General features: G+C 39.1%; 1 protein-coding gene across 1 annotated transcript; it reads left to right on the forward strand.

Moving 5' to 3' along the window:
* Nucleotides 1-939: 939 nt before the first annotated feature.
* Nucleotides 940-4959, forward strand: LOC143017727 (uncharacterized). The gene has a single exon (XM_076172512.1). The coding sequence runs from the start codon at nt 1116-1118 to the stop codon at nt 3498-3500; it is 2385 nt and encodes a 794-aa protein (XP_076028627.1). The 5' UTR covers nt 940-1115; the 3' UTR covers nt 3501-4959.
* The last annotated feature ends 15927 nt before the right edge of the window (nt 4960-20886 follow it).

The following is a 20886-nucleotide window of genomic DNA, read 5'->3' on the forward strand; positions in this document are numbered from 1 at the left end:
AGACAGACGCATGACGTCACAACGGCGAGATGATGTCATCGTGCTCCATTGTGGTTGGTGGAGGTTGCACGTCATCAGGAGAAAGCGTTCTCGTGATTGGTCAGTGTGGAAAACACCCCTCTCTCCTCTTGAAGAATGTTAATTTCATAAATCCCTTTCGTTTTCCGTAGTTCTTTTAGCTGACTTTTACATCTGGGGCTTGTTCATGCTGCCTCCAGGAGATTTTAGTCAACTAAAAGGAATTCCTTCACAGCTACATGATTAAATTTGTTTGATTCTTTTTTCCATTTCGTTGTGTTCTATGACTCGTATCTGCTGTTAAATGGTTTTATACGGCTAGGAAGCAATAAGATATCTTACGATGATATATTTGTTTCCCAGGGATTATACAGTTAATAGGTTTTCAATATACTTTTCGTTCTGATATGCTACATCAAAATTAACAGGTTAGACACAATCTGTCATGAAACTCATTATATTAGAACAAAAACCCACTGTGTTGGATAAGAAGAAATGAAATAAATAGATTCCATATATTTCGATCACGGACTGTGATCCTCTTCAGTGGAATACAGAGTAGAGGAGCAAAAGGCATGTCTTATAAACAGTAAAAGAAGAAACATGGATAGGATATATGGAATCTATTTATTTCATTTCTTCTTATCCAACACAGTGGGTTTTTGTTGAAATTTACTAATGTGTTACGACATTACTTTGTAGTCATTATATTAGACTTAATTATATCATAGTATTGATCGTGCCACGTGTGGGTGGAAGACATCTGTTCTTTTTATCAATTATTATTTTTCTGGGGTTTAGTTCCCTGCAGCAACATGACAGTGCGGGGAAGTCCCCAGACTTTTCAGGCGAACGTGATGACGTCATGTCGGTTGAGACACCAATTTCCACGCGCGGGGACCTTCGTCGCGCGCGATTTCCTACACCAACTTCAGTACGTCTGTAAAGACGATCAAGGAAGGTTGTGTCCGCAGTCAGGCTTTATAAACGGCTATCTCAGAGTATATTGAATAACTGGATAACCGTGGACCCTACTGAAAATTGTGATTAAGAAGTATATTGATAAGTGGTGTAACTGGAAATTATCTACCGACAGTATGGAAACTCGACAAGTGAAGACGGTGGTGATGATTTTGGCTGTGTGTGTATTAGGAATGTCGACAGTGACTTTGGCAGCTGCTGTGAGGGGCGTGGGACTATGTCACCCCTACGACACTTGCACACGTTCTCTTGCTGAGGATGATATAATGCATGACACACAACTTTGCTCCTGTGACACGTCCTGCTCCCTGTACGGTGACTGCTGCCGAGACGCAGAAGCCTACGTGACCGAAGAACAGGTAACCAACAAAGACCACTTCGCCTGTGTCGACGTCAGGAGTGCCGGAAACGTGTATATGCGTAGCCATTGTGCTCCTGACTGGGGCGACGACGGCGACGAAAACGCAGTTGCTAGCTTGTGCGCCCTTGGGAATCCGGGAGCGTTGTCTGACAGGCAGGACCCGCTCCTGGACATGCCCGTGACTAGCTTCGCCTCCCTCATAACCTACACCAACGCCTACTGCGCTCTCTGCAACAGGGAGGACTCCGGGATGCTCCTCCGCTGGGCGACGAAGGTAGAGTGCTCGACGTTAAACAAGACTCTTGGAAACAAGACACAGGAGTTCATCGAGAAGAACTTGGTCTACAACGAGGTCAGGGGTTCCTGGGGGCTGGACCTGGAGGGCGAGGAAGGCGTGCCTCCGGAGTTCCATACCTGCTACATCGATCCCGCCATGCCCGACCTCGTGGCTCCCCTCGTGAGATCCTGCGTCGACTCCGTGTCCTCCTGTGCCCCTGACTATCCTGACGGCGACGTCGTCGAACTCTGCCATTCGTACACGTCCGTGGTATACCACGCGAACAAACCTTACCGCAATGTCCACTGCGTCGAATGTAACCGCATCGAAGGGCCTCTGTCCTGCTTCGAGATCCCGACCCGCTTACACCCCGAGCCTACTGCCTTCGCCATCCTTCTCGATTTCGGAGGTTTGCACGCTGGGAACATCGTGGGGTCCTCCTGCGGGAGTGGGCAGATTTGGGACCCGTTCTTCAAACGCTGCCGAAGCGTCTTCTGCAGGAACCCCAGGCAGAAGTTCGTCGCCGGCAGGTGCGTCACAGTCGGGAGCACACGTTCCTCGACGGATTCTCCAACTCCCTCGACAGACGGTCCATCACCTCTTTCTTCTACACCAGAGGCCACCACCGGACAACCCTTCTCTTCCACCACCAAAAAGCAAATCAAGAAATCTCGGATCATTGACACCTTCTCCTCCTCCGCCCCTGTTCCTCAGGAGACGCCCACCCCTTCCTACTCCACCGTCGTCGTAACGACACCTCACCCTTCGGAATCAACTACTGATACCACAGACACTTCTCACTTGGCAAACTGTGCTAGACTGCATGTGTTGGAGGACGAGATCGTGAGGAGAAAGACTGGATTTATCTTCATTCCCGGATACTCAGAGAACTTAGAACCCGGCCAGTACGAGAACCACACTAAGGGCGAAGGCGGTATCCTCGTCTGCGCCTTCGACGTGCTGCCTGATGGGGGCAAGTTCTCCACCATTATGGCCTGGCTTACCCTAGTCTGCCTTGGCATCTCCTGTATCTGTCTCGTCCTCCATTTGATCGCCTTTGCTCTGACGCCAAGCCCCAAGAACCTCTCGGAGAAGAACTTGGCCTCTCTCTGCCTCGCCCTACTCGTGGCTTACACCACCTTCTTAGCTGGCCAGTGGTCTGCGCCCGGAAGCACAGGCTGCTTCGCCGCTGCCGGCGTCATGTACTTCTTCTTCTTAGCTTCTTTCTGTTGGATGAATGTTCTGGCCTTCGACACTCGCAGGATGCTGAGGACGACCACCCAAGAGCTTCGTGTTTCCACAGGGCGGCAGTGGAAGAAGTTCGCAATGTATTCCCTCTATGGGTGGGTCCTGCCGGGGGTGGCTCTACTGGTTCTGATTGTGATCGATCTGGAACGTCCCTACTGGGTCCACTGGTCGTACCTACCCATGATGGGTGAGACCCACTGCTGGATCGGGCAGCGGAAGGCGCTACTAGTGTTCTTCGCCACGCCCTTGGGTCTCATCATGGCCGCTAACTTGTTCTACTTTGGCTCCTCCGCTAGGATCATTCATACCAGTCTAAGGTCCAGGAGTCAGGTGACCTCTACAACGTCGACTTCGAAGTCTCTGGAGAAGGAGCACGTACTTCACTTCGCACTCCACGTGCGCCTCGCCCTCATGATGGGGGTGATCTGGATATCGGGTATTGTCGCCGGGTGCCTCAACTACACTCCAATCTGGTACATCTTCGTCGTCCTCACCTGTCTCCAGGGGCTCTTCATCTTCGTTGTCTTCACAAGGAAAGAAAGAATTTCCCCCAAAGGCCTGTTAAACGCAATGAAGAAGATCTATAGCCAAGGTTTCAGGTCGAGGGTCAGCTGAGAGTGCATTCGCTACCTTTGACAGCGTCTCTTTGAGAGGAAAAATGAGAGACGTGTTTTTGAAGGAAAAAAAAAAACGTCACAAGTCCGACTTGAAGGATGACCTTCCGTTCCTCGAGGGCCGGGAACGCCCGCATTACCTCCATCCTCCCTCAGAACGGACTTTAAAGTCTCTTTATAATAGGCAAGTCCTCGGGTTTTCTTCCGGAAATTCATGATGCTGAAGAAAGTGCGAGGAAAAAAAAAAAAAAGTGAGAGATAGAGCAACTCATCTAGCCTTTCATAGAACCGCCCCCACCACCCTCTTATTGGGGGAAATGTAATGGCTGATGACGTGATCAGATGCCATCTTGACTTTGTTGTTTGTGCTGCTACTATTCTAGAAAGTTCGACTATCGTTCAAAGCCAAGATCCTGTTATCGATGTCAACTACTGTCTCGAGAAACCCTGACGACTGTTGGGAATCTGTTGCCAAGACCTTATGTATTGGCGAGATTCTGTTGATGACTGGGCTCTGTACCATTGTCGAGACATGTACTGTTGCCAAACACAACCCGTGTGTCTTGGAGACCCCTTATTCTTGTCAAGAACTTTGTTATTGGGAATATCAAGGGATCCAGAAGGTCGCGTGATATGCTGGTGTGGATGACGGTAAAGAGGTGCAAGGGATATCATCTTGAGGTGGGAAGAGACTTTGAAGAAACGACATTTGGAGTCGAGAGAAGTACAGGAAGTGTGCAAACCCGATGTAGATAATATATTCCTTTATCTGTGTGCTGTCAGGCGATCTTATTCAGATGTAGGAAGCACTGTGCCATATTAATACTAAAATACCTCGATTGTCTTATTCGCTGTGATATTAGTACGTTTTCTTTAAGGGTAGCAGGAAGGTTATGTTAGTGATGTGTGTTGGTCTTTGAAATGAACAGAAAATTCAAACAACTCTGTGATTCTTACTGTCATTTTTTCTTTTTCGCATGTTAGTTGTTTTGCATTACAGGAACTTCCTGTAAGAACAAAATAAAGGTGTATGATGCATTTCGCTACTGTAAGAATAAAATAATAGTGATGTACTTTTATTATTATTGTATGTTTTTCAATATCTGATGATTGTTCAGCTGTTGGGCCATAATGATATCTTGATCAATCGATCAAATAGCTTGGAATTAGACAGAACAATAGTGTAAATGTACGCCACTGTAGGCGTTGGAAGAATGATGGACGGTTGCACTGAAAACCCAGAACTGTTTATTAATGTTTCCAAGGTTTTCGCTCGCGCCCAGAGAGTATAGTACAAAACAGAACGAAATATGTGAAAATATCTGAGGCCTCTAGTCGCGCTACTTAAGTTGGCGGTTGAACTTTGTAAATACACATAATATCTGGATTCTTTTCTGTAGACCTTGGGTTCGTCCTTTGATTTACGACAATGATCAGACCAAAATAAAAACAAATCTTGACTTTCCATTTTCATTCATCCTTTTGATAGTCCCATGATGCAAGAACTCATAAACTTCTAAAACTCGTTTCGAAGTCTTATGATTAATGATAAGAATCGAGATGAGTTGCAACTTGCTTTTGCTGTTTTAGATTAAAATAAAACAGGCTTTCTGAATGTACGTATGGTATATACAACTAATATTGGAACAGACTTAAAATTGGGGTATACTGCATAAATAAATATATACTCCTCAGGGAGTGAGAAAAAAATAAAAAAAATACAATTGATGACACGACGCCGTCTGCAGAAGGCCACATGATGATCAGCAAAAATACTTTGCAAAATTGTTGCCTGCAATAACTGGTGCTTCAATCCTTGGGAGCAATATCGCAGCGAAGTGGTGTAGTTACAGAGGTAGTAAAGGTGATATTAAAAAGAGGATAGCGGGACGGAGGGAAAGTGAAATTTAAAAATGTAACTGTATTGAATTTTCAGTGGAAAAAATATATTGCTGATCAAGACTTTACGAGTATATGACATTATTTTTACAAGGCGTTTGAAATTTGTATCGTTTTAATATTAATACCGATGTGACACGCAGGAAAATGAAATGGCCTGGTAGCAGCAATATTGACATGAAATAATATAAGTCGCCTTGAATATAAAAAAAACCAACAACATAGTAATAGCTTGTCTTGTTTTACACTTCACAAATAAGTAATAGTTGTGGCCATGAGTGCAAATGAGAATAACCTTGAAACGAAATGAAATAGTACAAGCAATTGAGAGGGCTTCCGTGGTTGGGGTGTTCTGATGACATAGACGATAAGATGATAATAGTGATGGTGATAATAATAAAGACTGAATTTTGTATTATGAAAAACTCTAGGTGGGTCTAAATTTTTGCTTGTGGTTATACAGGTAAAATGCGGAACATTGATGTAGCGCAGCGTCTGCGGTGCTTGTGAGTAATGGTGTGGTTGTTTCGGATCAAGGGGCCGAGGTTGGGGTCACCTGAAGTGCACAGAACTCATCTCGAAAAGGGCACATATCTATTTTGTACATCTGCGTTGCATAGACTCAAAAAGTTTCAGGTCCGTGTGGTATCCCGTGCTCCATACTATGGATTCAGATTCCAACAATGGCCTCATGGGGGGGGGGGGGTTCCATGAAATCTGAATCACTTGAAAGAGTAGCCTATGTTTCGAAAGTTTATTTGGCCGAGGAATATAATGACAATGAATCTTACCTGTGCGTTGAATTTCAGACTTGTCCGCCAGTTTTCCCAAGTCTTATGAGAGGATTCTATACTGGGGAGAGAACCGACGACAATGTTATAATTTGATATATGGTGTTCAAAGCGAATGGGTTGAAATAATAAAGAAAAATATATTTTTCTGTTTCAGATCAGTCATAATTAATTGCATACAAGTAGGGGCAGTTGATAAAATATTAGGAACGATCGGAAAGGGTCAAGAATATATTTTTCTAATGTTACCGAAATGGTGCCTACCTTGTCACAGTGTCACCTAATAAAAAAACGCCTATACAATAGGCAAGTAAAATCAGCTTATCCTTGGTAGATTAGGTTATAATATATATATTTCACAAGTGGGAGTATGTTTTATTGGACATGTACATTTTTGTATTATGAAATAAATAATAGCTTACATTTGCTGCCACTGTGCGCATGCGCACATCGTAGGTAGAAAATACAACATTGGCGTCTTAACCTTGAAAGGTCGACAAAAGTTCATGGCAGACTTAGACAAATTAGTGTTAGACGTGACTCTGAGGTTACGTAATTCCCACAGAATATTACCAGGCCTTCGTCAATTCTTTCGTGTTTGCAAGGCCAGTATTAGAAATGCAAGAAATAGTAATAACACGAATAAAAGAAGAATGTGCTACCAGGAATAACATGAACTGCAAACTTTATTATTCTAAACATAATATATAACTGTTTCGTTAGCGAAAATCAGCGTTATTGTCCTAGGAGACAATATCATGCTAAAAAGTTTAGCATTCTTTTCGGAGAGGAGAATGATACGTGATTCTGATGATAATAATATTAATGATTTCATGACCACGAGTTTTACTTACGGGAACACCCAGGAACTGTTCTTGTGCATTCCATCTCTGAAGAAACATTTGATTATAGTCAGCGCAAGGAGAATTGGCCGATAAGGCGTGGCTAGGATATTTCCCGGTGTTGCCACATATGGGCATCCATGGCGAGAACGTGCGTGTGGATGCAATGTTTTCTGAATGCAGTGTGAGGGGGGCGGGGCCAGAGATTAGATGTAGTGGCAACGTCGCTCTCGCATGCACATATGCCATATCTACACTTAAAGAAACGAAACCTTTGTATAGAAAACATTGCTTTGATTTTTATCTCAGTGGTGGTGTGTGACAAAAAATTATAATATAATCATATGAGGCAACATTATAAAATTATAAAATAGAATTATATAATAAAATAAAACTATAAAATAATTATATATGGCACCACAGGGGAACTCCCAGTGGTCCGCCCTAACGGCCAGATCTCAGTGCATAGGGTATAGTTTGTTTTGATGTTTACTTGCGATTGAGTTCCAGAGTTACACTAACACAAATATTTAATAGGAAAATTACGTTGTACAATAGCTCCTAACCCAGCGTTTCTCAACATTTTTACTATTGCGTAACCTTTAAAATAAATTGCATGTTTCAAGGAACCCTTGCAAAAAAAAAAAAAAAAAAAAAAAAAATATATATATATATATATATATATATATATATATATATACCATATCTTTCTCATTTTATTTTCATCGTAATAATAAGTTAGATATGATGTCTATATTACATTATCACAATAGCCAAGAATATGTCGTGCGTGTTTAATTATATTGCGTATATGAAATTAAATAAAAAATCAAAAGTGCATTAGCTTATCTCACTTGTTCCCGCGAAACCCTTAGGGTCTTTTTGCGGAGCCTTAGGGTCACAAGGAACCCTGGTTGGGAAACGCAGTTCTAACCTAACCACTTCATAGAAAAAATCTTTCAAATGAAAAATTAATAATAATAATAATAATAATAAAAAATAAATAAAATAAAATAAAATAAAATAAAAATAAGTTTGCAATCTGTCACGTTGTACTATGAAAACAGACCATCCTACACTGACTTCTTTAGTTCTAATATACATCGAGGAGCCCACCTTCATGGTGATGAATTATGTTGAGTGAATTTGTGTGCGTATATGTCGGTGTGTATATTTGAATGAAATTATTGATTAAATTTGCTCAATTTTGATTTTATTTATTTATTCACTTGTATATTTTTTAATGAATAAAACAAGTAAGTATAATTATAACTGAACACAGGAGTTTGAAGCGAAGTCCAATGTTATATTGCGATATTTAAAGATGCTGTAACAGTATTTAAAGATACATCTAAACATACAGAATACATAGCAACAGGAGAGTATCTTGTGGTATGGTCCGATAGATAAGGCGCTTGGTACGAAAAAAGTACAGTTTAGATGTATAAGTGAATAAAATTAGTAAATAAAGTTAAGTGAATGAAATTAAGTGAATAAAATCAATTGGACCGCTACGCCATAGTGATTGCCGGCCGTTCCCGAAGCAGAAATGTAATCTAGCCCCAGTAATAACTATCCTTCTGAACTTATGTCCCTATCGTCTGGTGAACGTCGGAAGCCACACTCTGACATTTCTTTAACTATGGTGTTGATGTATGTGATACTGTGTTGCGTATACGGTCTCCTGCCTGTATATCAAGTAACCTCGTCTTAGAAAATGACGCGTTATACTCGAATTAACGCGAATCTTACCTCCAGTCGGTTTCCTATCCACCCGAGCAATGCTTTCGTCTGTCTAACCCCCTTGTATGTCATCACCTATCATAATCAAATTACTCAGATCGGGGGTTTCTAATTATCTATAATTCCGGTGTTATGGGACTACCCCATTTTCACACTAAAAATGCGGAATTTTTGTCACTAAACTAATCCATAGTTCCGTCTCTACGAACTCGAACTAGCCGATACCCACAGCTTGGGACACGCCATCCTTTCCCGCTAAAACGTGGAGGGTGTAGTAGGGGTGGAAAAGGTGGTCTAGTTACCAAAGAGGAAGAGTCACGTAGTAGTGCTGGGCAAATACCGCTAATTTCAGTACCGGAATTACCGGTAAACAACAATGCCGTTACCGGTATTACCGGTACTTTACCGGTAAAAGACTCGTGAGGTAGTAGTGACGTCCCAAGTTCGAGTCGCCTTTATGACTTAAATCTTTAAACAAATTTCATCCTACTATGGTGTGTACTGTAGTCACAACTCAATTTTTGTAACGTCGTCACTATAAAAATCCTGCCTGCATCACGAACGGGCGAAGGAAGCACTAACCTACCCTACATGCCTACCGGTGCTATAGGCAAAATGTAAAGGGAAATATACAGTATATACATGTGTGTGTGTATACATATACATATATATATACATATGTATACACACACACACACACACACACACACACACACACACACACACACACACACACACACACACACTTCAGCGAATGGACGGCTTGGATGACGTTCTGAAGAAAACTGAAGTCTGTGGATCCCAACGCAAAGAGAAGTGCCTAGTGTTTTTACAGGGTGGGGGGGAAATTGCTCGTGGAGTAGTGGGAAAGTAGGGAAAGAGGAAAAGGGGAGGGATTACTGAGGGAAATGGAAGGAAATGAGGAGGGAGTAGACTTGGCCCAGCCAGACAAGCGAAAGGTAAACAAAAGACTGAGTGATGATGAAATGTCTAATAAAAATGTAAAGATTAGAAGTATAGAGAGGAGCACTACAGTAGAAAGTGACGAGAATATGTTCCAGGGATTTAAAGAGGGTGGGGGGGACACAACCCCTCCCCCCCGACTGATAAGACTAGAGGAGAGAGTTGATAAGGTGATCGAGGACTTGGAACGTAAGTTAGGTAATGTTGACTCCATTTTCCAAAGAATTGAAAGGTTGGAACAACTAGAGAAGGCAAACAGAAACTTAACTGAAGAAATAGAGGACCTAAAAAGACAGTTAGGAAATGTAAAGGAGGAGAATGAGAAATTGAAGAAGAATAGTAATGAAAACAGAGAGAAAATAGCTACAGAAGCTAAAAATTGGAGAACAACCCAAGAAGGGAATAAGGTCTCATTCACTGACATAGTCAAACAGCAATTGAAAGAACATAATGAAGACTCAGTTATTAAAGTGATGAGACAGAAGGAGAATATAGTAAGAGAATTAGCTGACAAAAAGAAATGTATAATTATATTAGGAATGGAAGAGAAACATAACCCAGATAGAACCGCAAGAATCAAGGAGGAAAATGAAAGAGTAAGCAGTTTATTAAAATTAGTCCAGGAAGATGAACCAGAAATTATAAAGGAAATTGAGGAAAAATTCAGACTCGGAAAATATAGTACAGATAAGACCAGACCAATTAAGATTAAATTCAGGTCACAAACAACGGCAGAGAAAATTCTATCCAAAACAGGGAAACTAGCAACAAATGATCAATATAAAAAGGTATGGATAAAAAGAGAATTGAATAAGGAGGAAAGAGAGGCAGAAAAGCAGAAAAGACTTGAAGCTAAGGCAAAAAACGAGGAAAGAACGGAGTCAGAGAAAGAGAGATTCTATTGGAGAGTAGTGAACATGAAAATAAAGCAGTTCGACATACAAAAGAAAAACATAAGGGAAACAGAGAACACAATGGAAGTGGCAGAAAACTAAGAGCGTCTTACACAAATATAGATGGATTGATAACAGGATTGAATGAACTGAATGATTATTTGAAAGAAAAAGAACCGGACATAATGGGAATTGTAGAAACAAAATTAAAAGGCCCACTACCACCCAACAGTGTAGGACATGATGCATACAATTATTGGATTAGAAACAGAGAGAAAAAACAAGGTGGTGGAGTTATGTTCCTGACTAAGAAGGATATAAACGTGAAAGGTGTCATATATGGAAAGAATACAGTAGAGATGATTATGATAGAAGTGGAAGACCGAGATAAGAAGAGAAGAAAATTTGTGATCAATTATGTGCCTCCGAAAACAGCCTCATGGGAGGAGAGTGAACATAAAAGTATGTTAGAGGACACAAAGATAGCATTAACTAAAATAATGGAAGACGAGGAAGAATAGTTATGATGGGCGACTTTAATTGCAAAGAAATCTGCTGGGAAGAAATGACAGTAAAGAGTGGTGATGACTCATGGGGAAATGCTCTACTTGAGATGATTACTGACCATTCAATGACACAATGGATACAAGAGAACACTAGGTATAGAAATGAAGAAGAACCATCGAGGCTAGACTTAATAATTACATCTGAACCTAGAATAGTGGACAAGATTGAATATAAAACACCAATAGGTAAAAGTGACCACATATTGATTGAACTGGAACTTAATGAAGAAAAATATATGAAAATAAATGAACAATATAGAAAAGGAAGAATGATGTATGAAAAAACAAACTTTGATAAAATAAGAGAATTCTTTCAACAAGAAAACTGGGAAGAAATATACAAAGAAGAAACATCAGTGGAAGAGAAATGGAATATTTTGACAAAAATTTACAAAAAAGGAGTGGAAAAGTATGTCCCAAGACAAAAACAAGAAATAGAATATGTAAAATGCTGGTACAACAAAAGTTGTAGGGAGTTAAAAGACAAAAGAGACAAAGCCTGGACCAGATGGAAAAAAGACAGAAGACCTGAAAAATGGAAAATATATACTGGTTATAGAAATGAATATGTACAAAAGTGCAGAGAGGAAAAAAGAAAATATGAAAAAGATGTTATAGAAAAGTGTAAAGATCAACCAAAACTATTCTACAGATTTGTAAACAATAAACTGAAAAACAAACAAGACTTGGAGAAATTAAGACAAGGAGGAGTTGAATACACTGAGGAAATGGAAATGGCAGAAATTATGAACAAACATTTTAAATCAGTGTTTACAAGGGAAAATATACAACCTGAAGAGATTGAGTGGAAAGAAAAAGTCCCCCCTATGGAAGAAATAGAAGTAACAAAGAATGAAATATTGACACACTTGGGTAATTTTGATGTCAGAAAATCGCATGGGCCAGATGAAATAGCAAACTGGATTCTGAAAGAATGCAGGAATGAACTGGCAGACAAAATACATAGCATAATAAGCAGTTCCTTAAAAGAAGGAAAAGTTCCAGAAGATTGGAAAAAAGCAAATATAGTACCTATATATAACGGAGGAAATAAAGAAGAACCTACCAACTATAGACCAGTCTCTCTAACAAGTACAATAGCAAAAATATGTGAAAGAATTATCAAAAGTAGATGGGTAAAATACTTGGAAAAAAACAACGTACTAAATCCAAGACAATTTGGATTCAGACAAGGACGATCATGCGTCACCAATTTAATATGTTTCTATTCAAGGCTAATAGATATAATACAAGAAAGAGATGGATGGGCTGATTGTGCATTTCTAGACCTAAAAAAAGCTTTTGACAAAGTACCACATAAGAAGTTGCTTAAGAAATTAGAAACTGAAGGAGGTATACAAGGTAAATTGCTAAATTGGATGGAAGACTTTTTGCAAGAAAGAAAAATGAGAGTAGTGATAAGAGATCAGCACTCAAAATGGAATGAAGTAATAAGCGGTGTCCCGCAGGGAACAGTTCTGGCCCCAATAATGTTTGCTATATATATTAATGATATGGCTGAAGGAATTGAAAGCTATATGAGCTTCTTTGCAGATGATGCAAAACTACTGAAAAGAGTGAAAACTGAAGAGGATTGTGAATCACTACAGAGAGATATAAATAAAGTACAAGAATGGAGTAGGAAGTGGGAGATGGAGTTCAATACAAAAAAGTGTAGTATAATGGAGTTTGGAAAAAGCAAAAACAGAATAACAGGATCATATAATTTGGGAGAAGAAGGAATAAAAAAAGTAGAAAATGAGAAAGACCTGGGCGTCATTGTTATGAATAATATGTCACCTGAGAAACATATAAATAAGATTTTTGGAGAAACTTATAATTTAATAAGAACAATCAAAGTGGCATTTACATACCTGGATGAAGAAATGGTGAGGAAAATCCTAATCACCCTGATAAGACCAAGATTGGAATATGCAGCAACGATATGGTCACCAAGTACAAAAAAATGTATAAAAAAAACTTGAAAGAATACAAAGAGCAATTACAAAACTGGCACCAACACTCTCAAAACTATCATATGAAGAGAGACTAGAAAAACTTAAACTACAGACACTAGAGCAAAGAAGAGAGAGAGGAGATTTGATAGCTATTTACAGAATCATGAAAGGCATAGAAATTACTGATAGAGAGAATCTGATAAAATGGGATGACAGAAATACAAGAGGACACGGAAAGAAAATAAAAAAAGACAGCTATAGAAGAGATTTGAAAAAGAACAGCTTTCCTCACAGAGTAATAGACAGTTGGAACAAGTTAGATGAGAAAGTGGTGTGTGCAAAAACAATACATGAATTTAAAAATAGTTTAGATAAAATGAGATATGAAGACGGGACCCCACGAGCATAGCTCCCCTTCCCGTAAAATACAACTAGGTAAATACAACTAGGTAAATACACACACACACACACACACACACACACACACACACACACACACACACACACACACACACACACACACACACACACACACACACACACACTTTCAACGAACGGACGGCTTGAAGAACGTTCTGAAGAAAAGTGCAGATTGTGGATCCCAACGCAAAGAGAAGTGCCTTTTTGTATTTGCAGGGTGGGGGGAAATTGCTCGTGGGGTAGTGGGAAAGTAAGGAAAGAGGAGAGGGGAAGGGATTGCTGGGGAAATGGAAGGTAATGAGGAGGTGGAGGACTTGGCCCTAACGGGCCGCCGAAAGGTGGACAAGCGACCGCAAGACGAGCTGGAGGATGACGACATGTCTAATAGGAATGTGAAGATTAGAAGTATAGATAGGAGCAATACAGTAGAAAGTGATGAGAATATTTTCAAGGGATTTAAAGAGGGTGGGGGGGACACAACCCCCCCCCCCCCCCGACTGACAAGACTAGAAGAGAAGGTCGATAAGATGAACGAGGACTTGGAGCGTAGGTTCGGTAATGTTGACAGTATGATACGAAGAATTGAAAAATTGGAAGAACTAGAGAGGGCGAACAAAAACTTAACTAAGGAAATTGAAGAATTAAAACAACAGTTACAAGAAGTAAAATATGAGAATAAAGTCTTAAAGGAGAATAATATGGAGAACAAGGAGGGTTGGAAAAAAAATCATGAAAATAGCAAGGTTGCATTCACTGACATAATCAGACAGCAAATGAATGAACAAACTGAAAACTCAGTTATTAAAGTGATGAGACAGAAGGAGAATATAGTAAGAGACTTAGCAGACAAAAAGAAATGTATAATTATATTAGGAATGGAAGAGAAACATAACCCAGATAGAACCACAAGAATCAAAGAGGAAAATGAAAAAGTAAGAAATTTACTAGAATTAGTTCAGGAAGATGAACCAGAAATAATGAAACAAATCGAAGAGAAATTCAGGCTCGGGAAATATAGTACAGACAAGACCAGACCAATCAAGATTAAATTCAGGTCACAAACTACGGCTGAGAATATCTTATCCAAAACAGGGAAACTAGCAACAAGTGAACAATATAAAAAGGTATGGATAAAAAGGGAAATGAATAAAGAGGAAAGAGAGGAAGAAAACAGAAAAGACTTGAAGCAAAGGAAAAAAACGAGATAAGAACGGAGTCAGAAAAAGAGAGATTCTATTGGAGAGTAGTGAATATGAAACTGAAGAAAGTCGACATACAAGAGAAAAACAAAAGGGAAACAGAGAACACAATGGAAGTGGCAGAAAACTAAGAGTGTCTTACACAAATATAGATGGATTAATAACAGGATTGAATGAACTGAATGATTACTTGAAAGAAAAAGAACCAGACATAATGGGAATTGTAGAAACAAAATTAAAAGGTCCACTACCACCCAACAGTGTAGGACATGATGCATATAATTATTGGATTAGAAACAGAGTGAAAAAGGAAGGGGGTGGAGTTATGTTCCTAACTAAGAAGGATATAAACGTGAAGGGTGTCACATATGGAAAGAATACAGTAGAAATGATAATGATGGAAGTAGAAGACAGAGATAAGAAGAACAGAAAGTTTGTGATAAATTATGTGCCCCCAAAAACAACCTCATGGGAAGAGAGTGAACATAAAAGTATGTTAGAGGACACAAAGATAACATTAAACAAGATAATGGAAGAGGGAGGAAAAATAGTTATGATGGGCGACTTTAATTGCAAAGAAATCTGCTGGGAAGAAATGACAGTAAAGGGTGGAGACGGCTCATGGGGTAACGCTCTACTCGAGATGGTTACTGACCATACAATGACACAATGGATACAGGAGAACACTAGGTATAGAAATGAAGAAGAGCCATCGAAACTAGACCTAGTAATTACATCCGAACCTAGAATAGTGGACAAAATTGAATATAAAACACCAATAAGTAAAAGTGACCACATACTGATTGAACTGGAACTTAATGAAGAAAAATATATGAAAAGAAATGAACAATACAGAAAAGGAAGAATGATGTATGAAAAAACAAACTTTGATAAAATAAGAGAATTCTTTCAAAAGGAAAACTGGGAAGAAATATACAAAGAAGAAACAACAGTAGAAGAGAAATGGAATATTTTGACAAAAATTTACAAAAAAGGAGTGGAAAAGTATGTCCCAAGACAAAAACAAGAAAAAGAATATGTAAAATGCTGGTACAACAAAAGCTGTAGGGAGTTAAAAGACAATAGAGACAAAGCCTGGACCAGATGGAAAAAAGACAGAAGACCTGAAAAATGGAAAATATATACCTGCTATAGAAATGAATATGTACAAACATGCAGAGAAGAAAAGAGAAAATATGAAAAAGATATCATAGAAAAGTGTAAAGATCAACCGAAACTATTCTACAGATTTGTAAACAATAAACTGAAAAACAAACAAGACTTGGAGAAATTAAGACAGGAGGGAGTTGAATACACTGAGGAAATGGAAATGGCGGAAATTATGAACAAACATTTTAAATCAGTGTTTACAAGGGAGAACATACAACCTGAAGAAAACGAATGGAAAGAGAAAGTCCCCCCTATGGAAGAAATAAAAGTAACAAAGAATGAAATATTAACACACTTGAGTAATCTTGATGTCAGAAAATCGCATGGACCAGATGAAATAGCAAACTGGATACTAAAAGAATGCAGGAATGAACTGGCAGACAAAATACATAGCATACTAAATAGTTCCTTGAAAGAAGGAAAAGTTCCAGAAGATTGGAAAAAAGCAAACATAGTACCTATATACAAAGGAGGAAATAAAGAAGAACCTACCAACTATAGACCAGTCTCTCTAACAAGTACAATAGCAAAACTTTGTGAAAGAATTATCAAAAGTAGATGGGTAAAATATTTAGAAAAAAACAAAGTGTTAAATCCAAGGCAATTTGGATTCAGACAAGGACGATCATGCGTCACCAATTTAATATGTTTCTATTCAAGACTAATAGATATAATACAGGAAAGAGATGGATGGGCAGACTGTGCATTTTTAGATCTAAAGAAAGCTTTCGACAAAGTACCACATAAGAAGTTGCTTAAGAAATTAGAAACTGAAGGAGGAATACAGGGCAAGCTACTAAATTGGATGGAGGACTTTTTGCAAGAAAGAAAAATGAGAGTAGTGATAAGAAATCAGCACTCAAAATGGGATGAAGTAATAAGCGGTGTTCCGCAGGGAACAGTTCTGGCCCCAATAATGTTTGCTATATATATTAATGATATGGATGAAGGAATTGAAAGCTATATGAGCTTCTTTGCAGATGATGCAAAACTACTGAAAAGAGTGAAAACTGAAGAGGATTGTGAATCACTACAGAGAGATCTAAATAAAGTACAAGAATGGAGTAGGAAATGGGAGATGGAGTTCAATACAAAAAAGTGTAGTATAATGGAATTTGGAAAAAGCAAAAACAGAATAACAGGATCATATAAATTGGGAGAAGAAGGAATAAAAAAAGTAGAAAATGAGAAGGACCTGGGAGTCATTGTTATGAATAATATGTCACCTGAGAAACATATAAATAAGATTTTCGGAGAGACTTATACTCTAATAAGAACGATCAAAGTTGCATTTACATACCTGGATGAAGAAATGGTGAAGAAAATCCTAATCACCCTGATAAGACCAAGATTGGAATATGCAGCAACGATATGGTCACCAAGTACAAAAAAATGTATAAAAAAACTTGAAAGAATACAAAGAGCAATTACAAAACTGGCACCGACACTCTCAAAACTATCATATGAAGAGAGACTAGAAAAACTTGAACTACAGACACTAGAGCAAAGAAGAGAGAGAGGAGATTTGATAGCTATTTACAGAATCATGAAAGGCATAGAAATTACTGATAGAGAGAATCTGATAAAATGGGATGACAGAAATACAAGAGGACACGGAAAGAAAATAAAAAAAGACAGCTATAGAAGAGATTTGAAAAAGAACAGCTTTCCTCACAGAGTAATAGACAGTTGGAACAAGTTAGATGAGAAAGTGGTGTGTGCAAAAACAACACATGAATTTAAAAATAGTTTAGATAAAATGAGATATGAAGACGGGACCCCACGAGCATAGCTCCCCTTCCCGTAAAATACAACTAGGTAAATACAACTAGGTAAATACACATACACCTGTCCAGGGCTGAAATAATTTCAGTATCGCTGCGCTCCGAGTCGTTACCCCAACTCTCGTGGGCGGGGAGTTGGGGGGTGCATGTAAGGTCACAGCATTACCCATAGATCGGTCATACGAGCTCTGAGCTCTCTTCCGAGAGGGAAATAGCTGTCGATCACGAGCCCAGCGCGTGATCCAAAGACCAAGGTGAATACTCAAGGATATATTAGATTTCATTGTCAGCATTATTCTTATTTCCTCAATTATTTTTTCATACAAATTAGTTCATATTCATATCTAGAAACCGAAGCATATTGGCATTTTCATCACTTAGCGGAATTTTTCGATGAAACTTTCACAATTAATATAGTTTCGTATGCTGATCACAGAAATAACATTAATTATATTGATAAATTAAAAAAGTGCCAAAAAATTGTTTTAGTGGTAAAAAATTACCGAGACCTTAGCGGTACATACTTGCTTAATGGTAAAAGTTTAACCGGTAAAATTAGCGGGCCCGTCAGTACCGCCAAGCCGATACCCGCTTACCGAGACCTTAGCGGTACTCCCCTTAAAGGTATTTTACCGGTAAAGTTAGCGGCACACTGGGCCCGTCAATACCGCCAAGCTGAGACGCGCTTACCGAGACCTTAGCGGTACACCCTTTAACGGCATCTTACCGGTAAAGTTAGCGGCACACTGGGCCCGTCATGCCGCCAGTATCGCCCAGCCGAGACGCGCTTACCGAGACCTAAGCGGTTCACCCCTTAATGGTATTTTACCGGTAAAGTTAACGGCACACTAGGCCCGTGCCGTCACTGTGCCGCTAACTTACCGCTCTCTGAGTGTTATGGTATAGCTTATCATGTTATCGGTTAACGGAACCTTACCGATACCAGAATTTTTACCTGTAAAGTACAGTTAAGGTTGTTGCCGGTAAAACCGGTAACTTTACCGGTATCTGACCACCACTATTACGTAGGCAGAGAGGGAAAGAGGAAGTGGGGGTGATGTGTCTAATTGCAACTCCAATTTCCTAGATTCCTGATATGTCCCCTAAACCTGTATATATACTTAACCTAATAATAACATAATAAATACCCTGCACTACAGGTGTAGCGAACCACGCACAAATACTTTTGTCTTTCTTTCTTTGCACCAAAGAATGTTTGTGTGCATACAGGGAGAGAGATTGAGATGATGGTGTTATACAAACTGAGAGTAACTCTTGAACAAAAATGGTTTTATTCCCATGTTTTCTAAACTGGACCTAAGCTGAAAATGAGTAACATTCATACTTTTGACATTATAATTGATACTAATTTGTGCTATGTTGGCAAAAGATATTGTTTTTTTTTTTATATAAATTTATCACGTTCAAGGAGCGTTTACCTTAGTATAAACCTATTTCTCGTACCATAAACTGTCGGAATTATTTATATACAGTTGAACACCCGCCAAAATGAGGGTATTACAAAAGAATTACACCCAAATGATCATCTCCAGGCAAATATTTACAAACATCAAGGGCTAATATTGTCGATGAGGTATCAAAGGGGCTACCATGGGACACTCAGGACAATAGATCGGCCAGCTGTTGGCACAAGGGGCATCGCGCAGTCTGCACGATGGATACCCCGGTGCGTCTCAGCTCCCACCCAGAGCCCTTGCATGCCTAAGTTCTGCCCTGGGGCAAAGTTCTCAATGACGCCCCTCCCCTCCCCCCCCCTTCCCCCGTCACCACTTCCTATCTCCCCCATTCCTTACTGCCTATTATAGCTACTGACTTTGGCTTGCGAAATAAATTCCCTGAAGAAAAAAAAAAAAAAAAAAAAAAAAAATATAAAATTATATATATATATATATATATATATATATATAAAGTTAAGGCTGCATCTCAAAGAAGAACTCTGCAACTTCGGGCTTTACGGCAATCTTCGTCATTGCAAGAACTTAAGAACAGATCGCAGTAACATCAATGGTATGAAACTGGTCATCAAAATTGGTGTATTTACAGTCCGTACATTTAGCTAGAATACCTAATAACGTAGGTGAAATTACATTCCTTATTTCCCTTTCGAAATTGAACATTAGAATCAGGCCATAGACCTTTCCTTAACGTACTTATTTTTTCCTAAAAAATAAATGATGATGATGATGATGATGATGATGATGATGATGATGATGATGATGATGATGATAATAATGATAATAATAATAATGGTAATAATAATAATAATAATAATACTAATAATAATAATAACAATTGACTTTACCAACCCTAAATTCTTTTATGATATTACCACCAGCCGTTAAAACCAATGTGCTAAATGAAACTATACCTCAACAATTGAACGTTGCATTCTCGCTCTTGTTGACCAGGCTGGCCAGCTAGATTGACAAATCGTATTACACCAACACTAACAGCATCTACACTTCCAGCTACAGAAGAACCTACAAATAATGACCCAGTTACAGACCCACGGGGCTGAGTTAATCGGTAACAGCATCAAGATAGCGACGTTTTGTTGTCGGGATGATTGTGAGAACAGGGAGCGTAGGACGCGCTCACGTTACGATTATGTGCGTGGTGACTACCTCTGGAGTTGTCCCTGGCTGTCAGGCATGTTTGTGTCGCTTGCTTATTACTTACTTACTTCTTACTTCTGCTCTCAGGTAGGCTTTCAGCCTGTCAGGCGGGCCAGTACACTTCTTCATTTAGCCCTATCAAAGCTTTCTTCTTCCCTTAAATCCTCTATTTTTCCTAATCCATTTGCCTCTATGATTTCTTCAACTTCATCTCTCCAACTTTTCTTCGATCTACCTTCTGGTCTCCAATTCCATCTTTTCTTTGCAATTCTCTCTTTATCCATTGTCTCCACGTGCCCAAGCCATCTTGGTTGCGCCTTTTCTATTTTGCTTCTATATGATGGTTCTCCAATAATTTCTCTTCTTTCATCATTTATCTATTTATTCATTTATTTGTTTGCTTATTAATTTATTTACCTGTCTATTTATTCATTTAGTCGTTTATTTGTTTCTTTATCCATTTATTTATTTATTTTCGTATTTATACATTTGAACATTCATGTATTTATTAATTTACTTGCCT

This window comes from Oratosquilla oratoria, chromosome 33, assembly GCF_046742065.1.
Source record: "Oratosquilla oratoria isolate Oo_2021 chromosome 33, ASM4674206v1, whole genome shotgun sequence".
Taxonomy (NCBI): Eukaryota; Metazoa; Arthropoda; class Malacostraca; order Stomatopoda; family Squillidae; genus Oratosquilla; species Oratosquilla oratoria.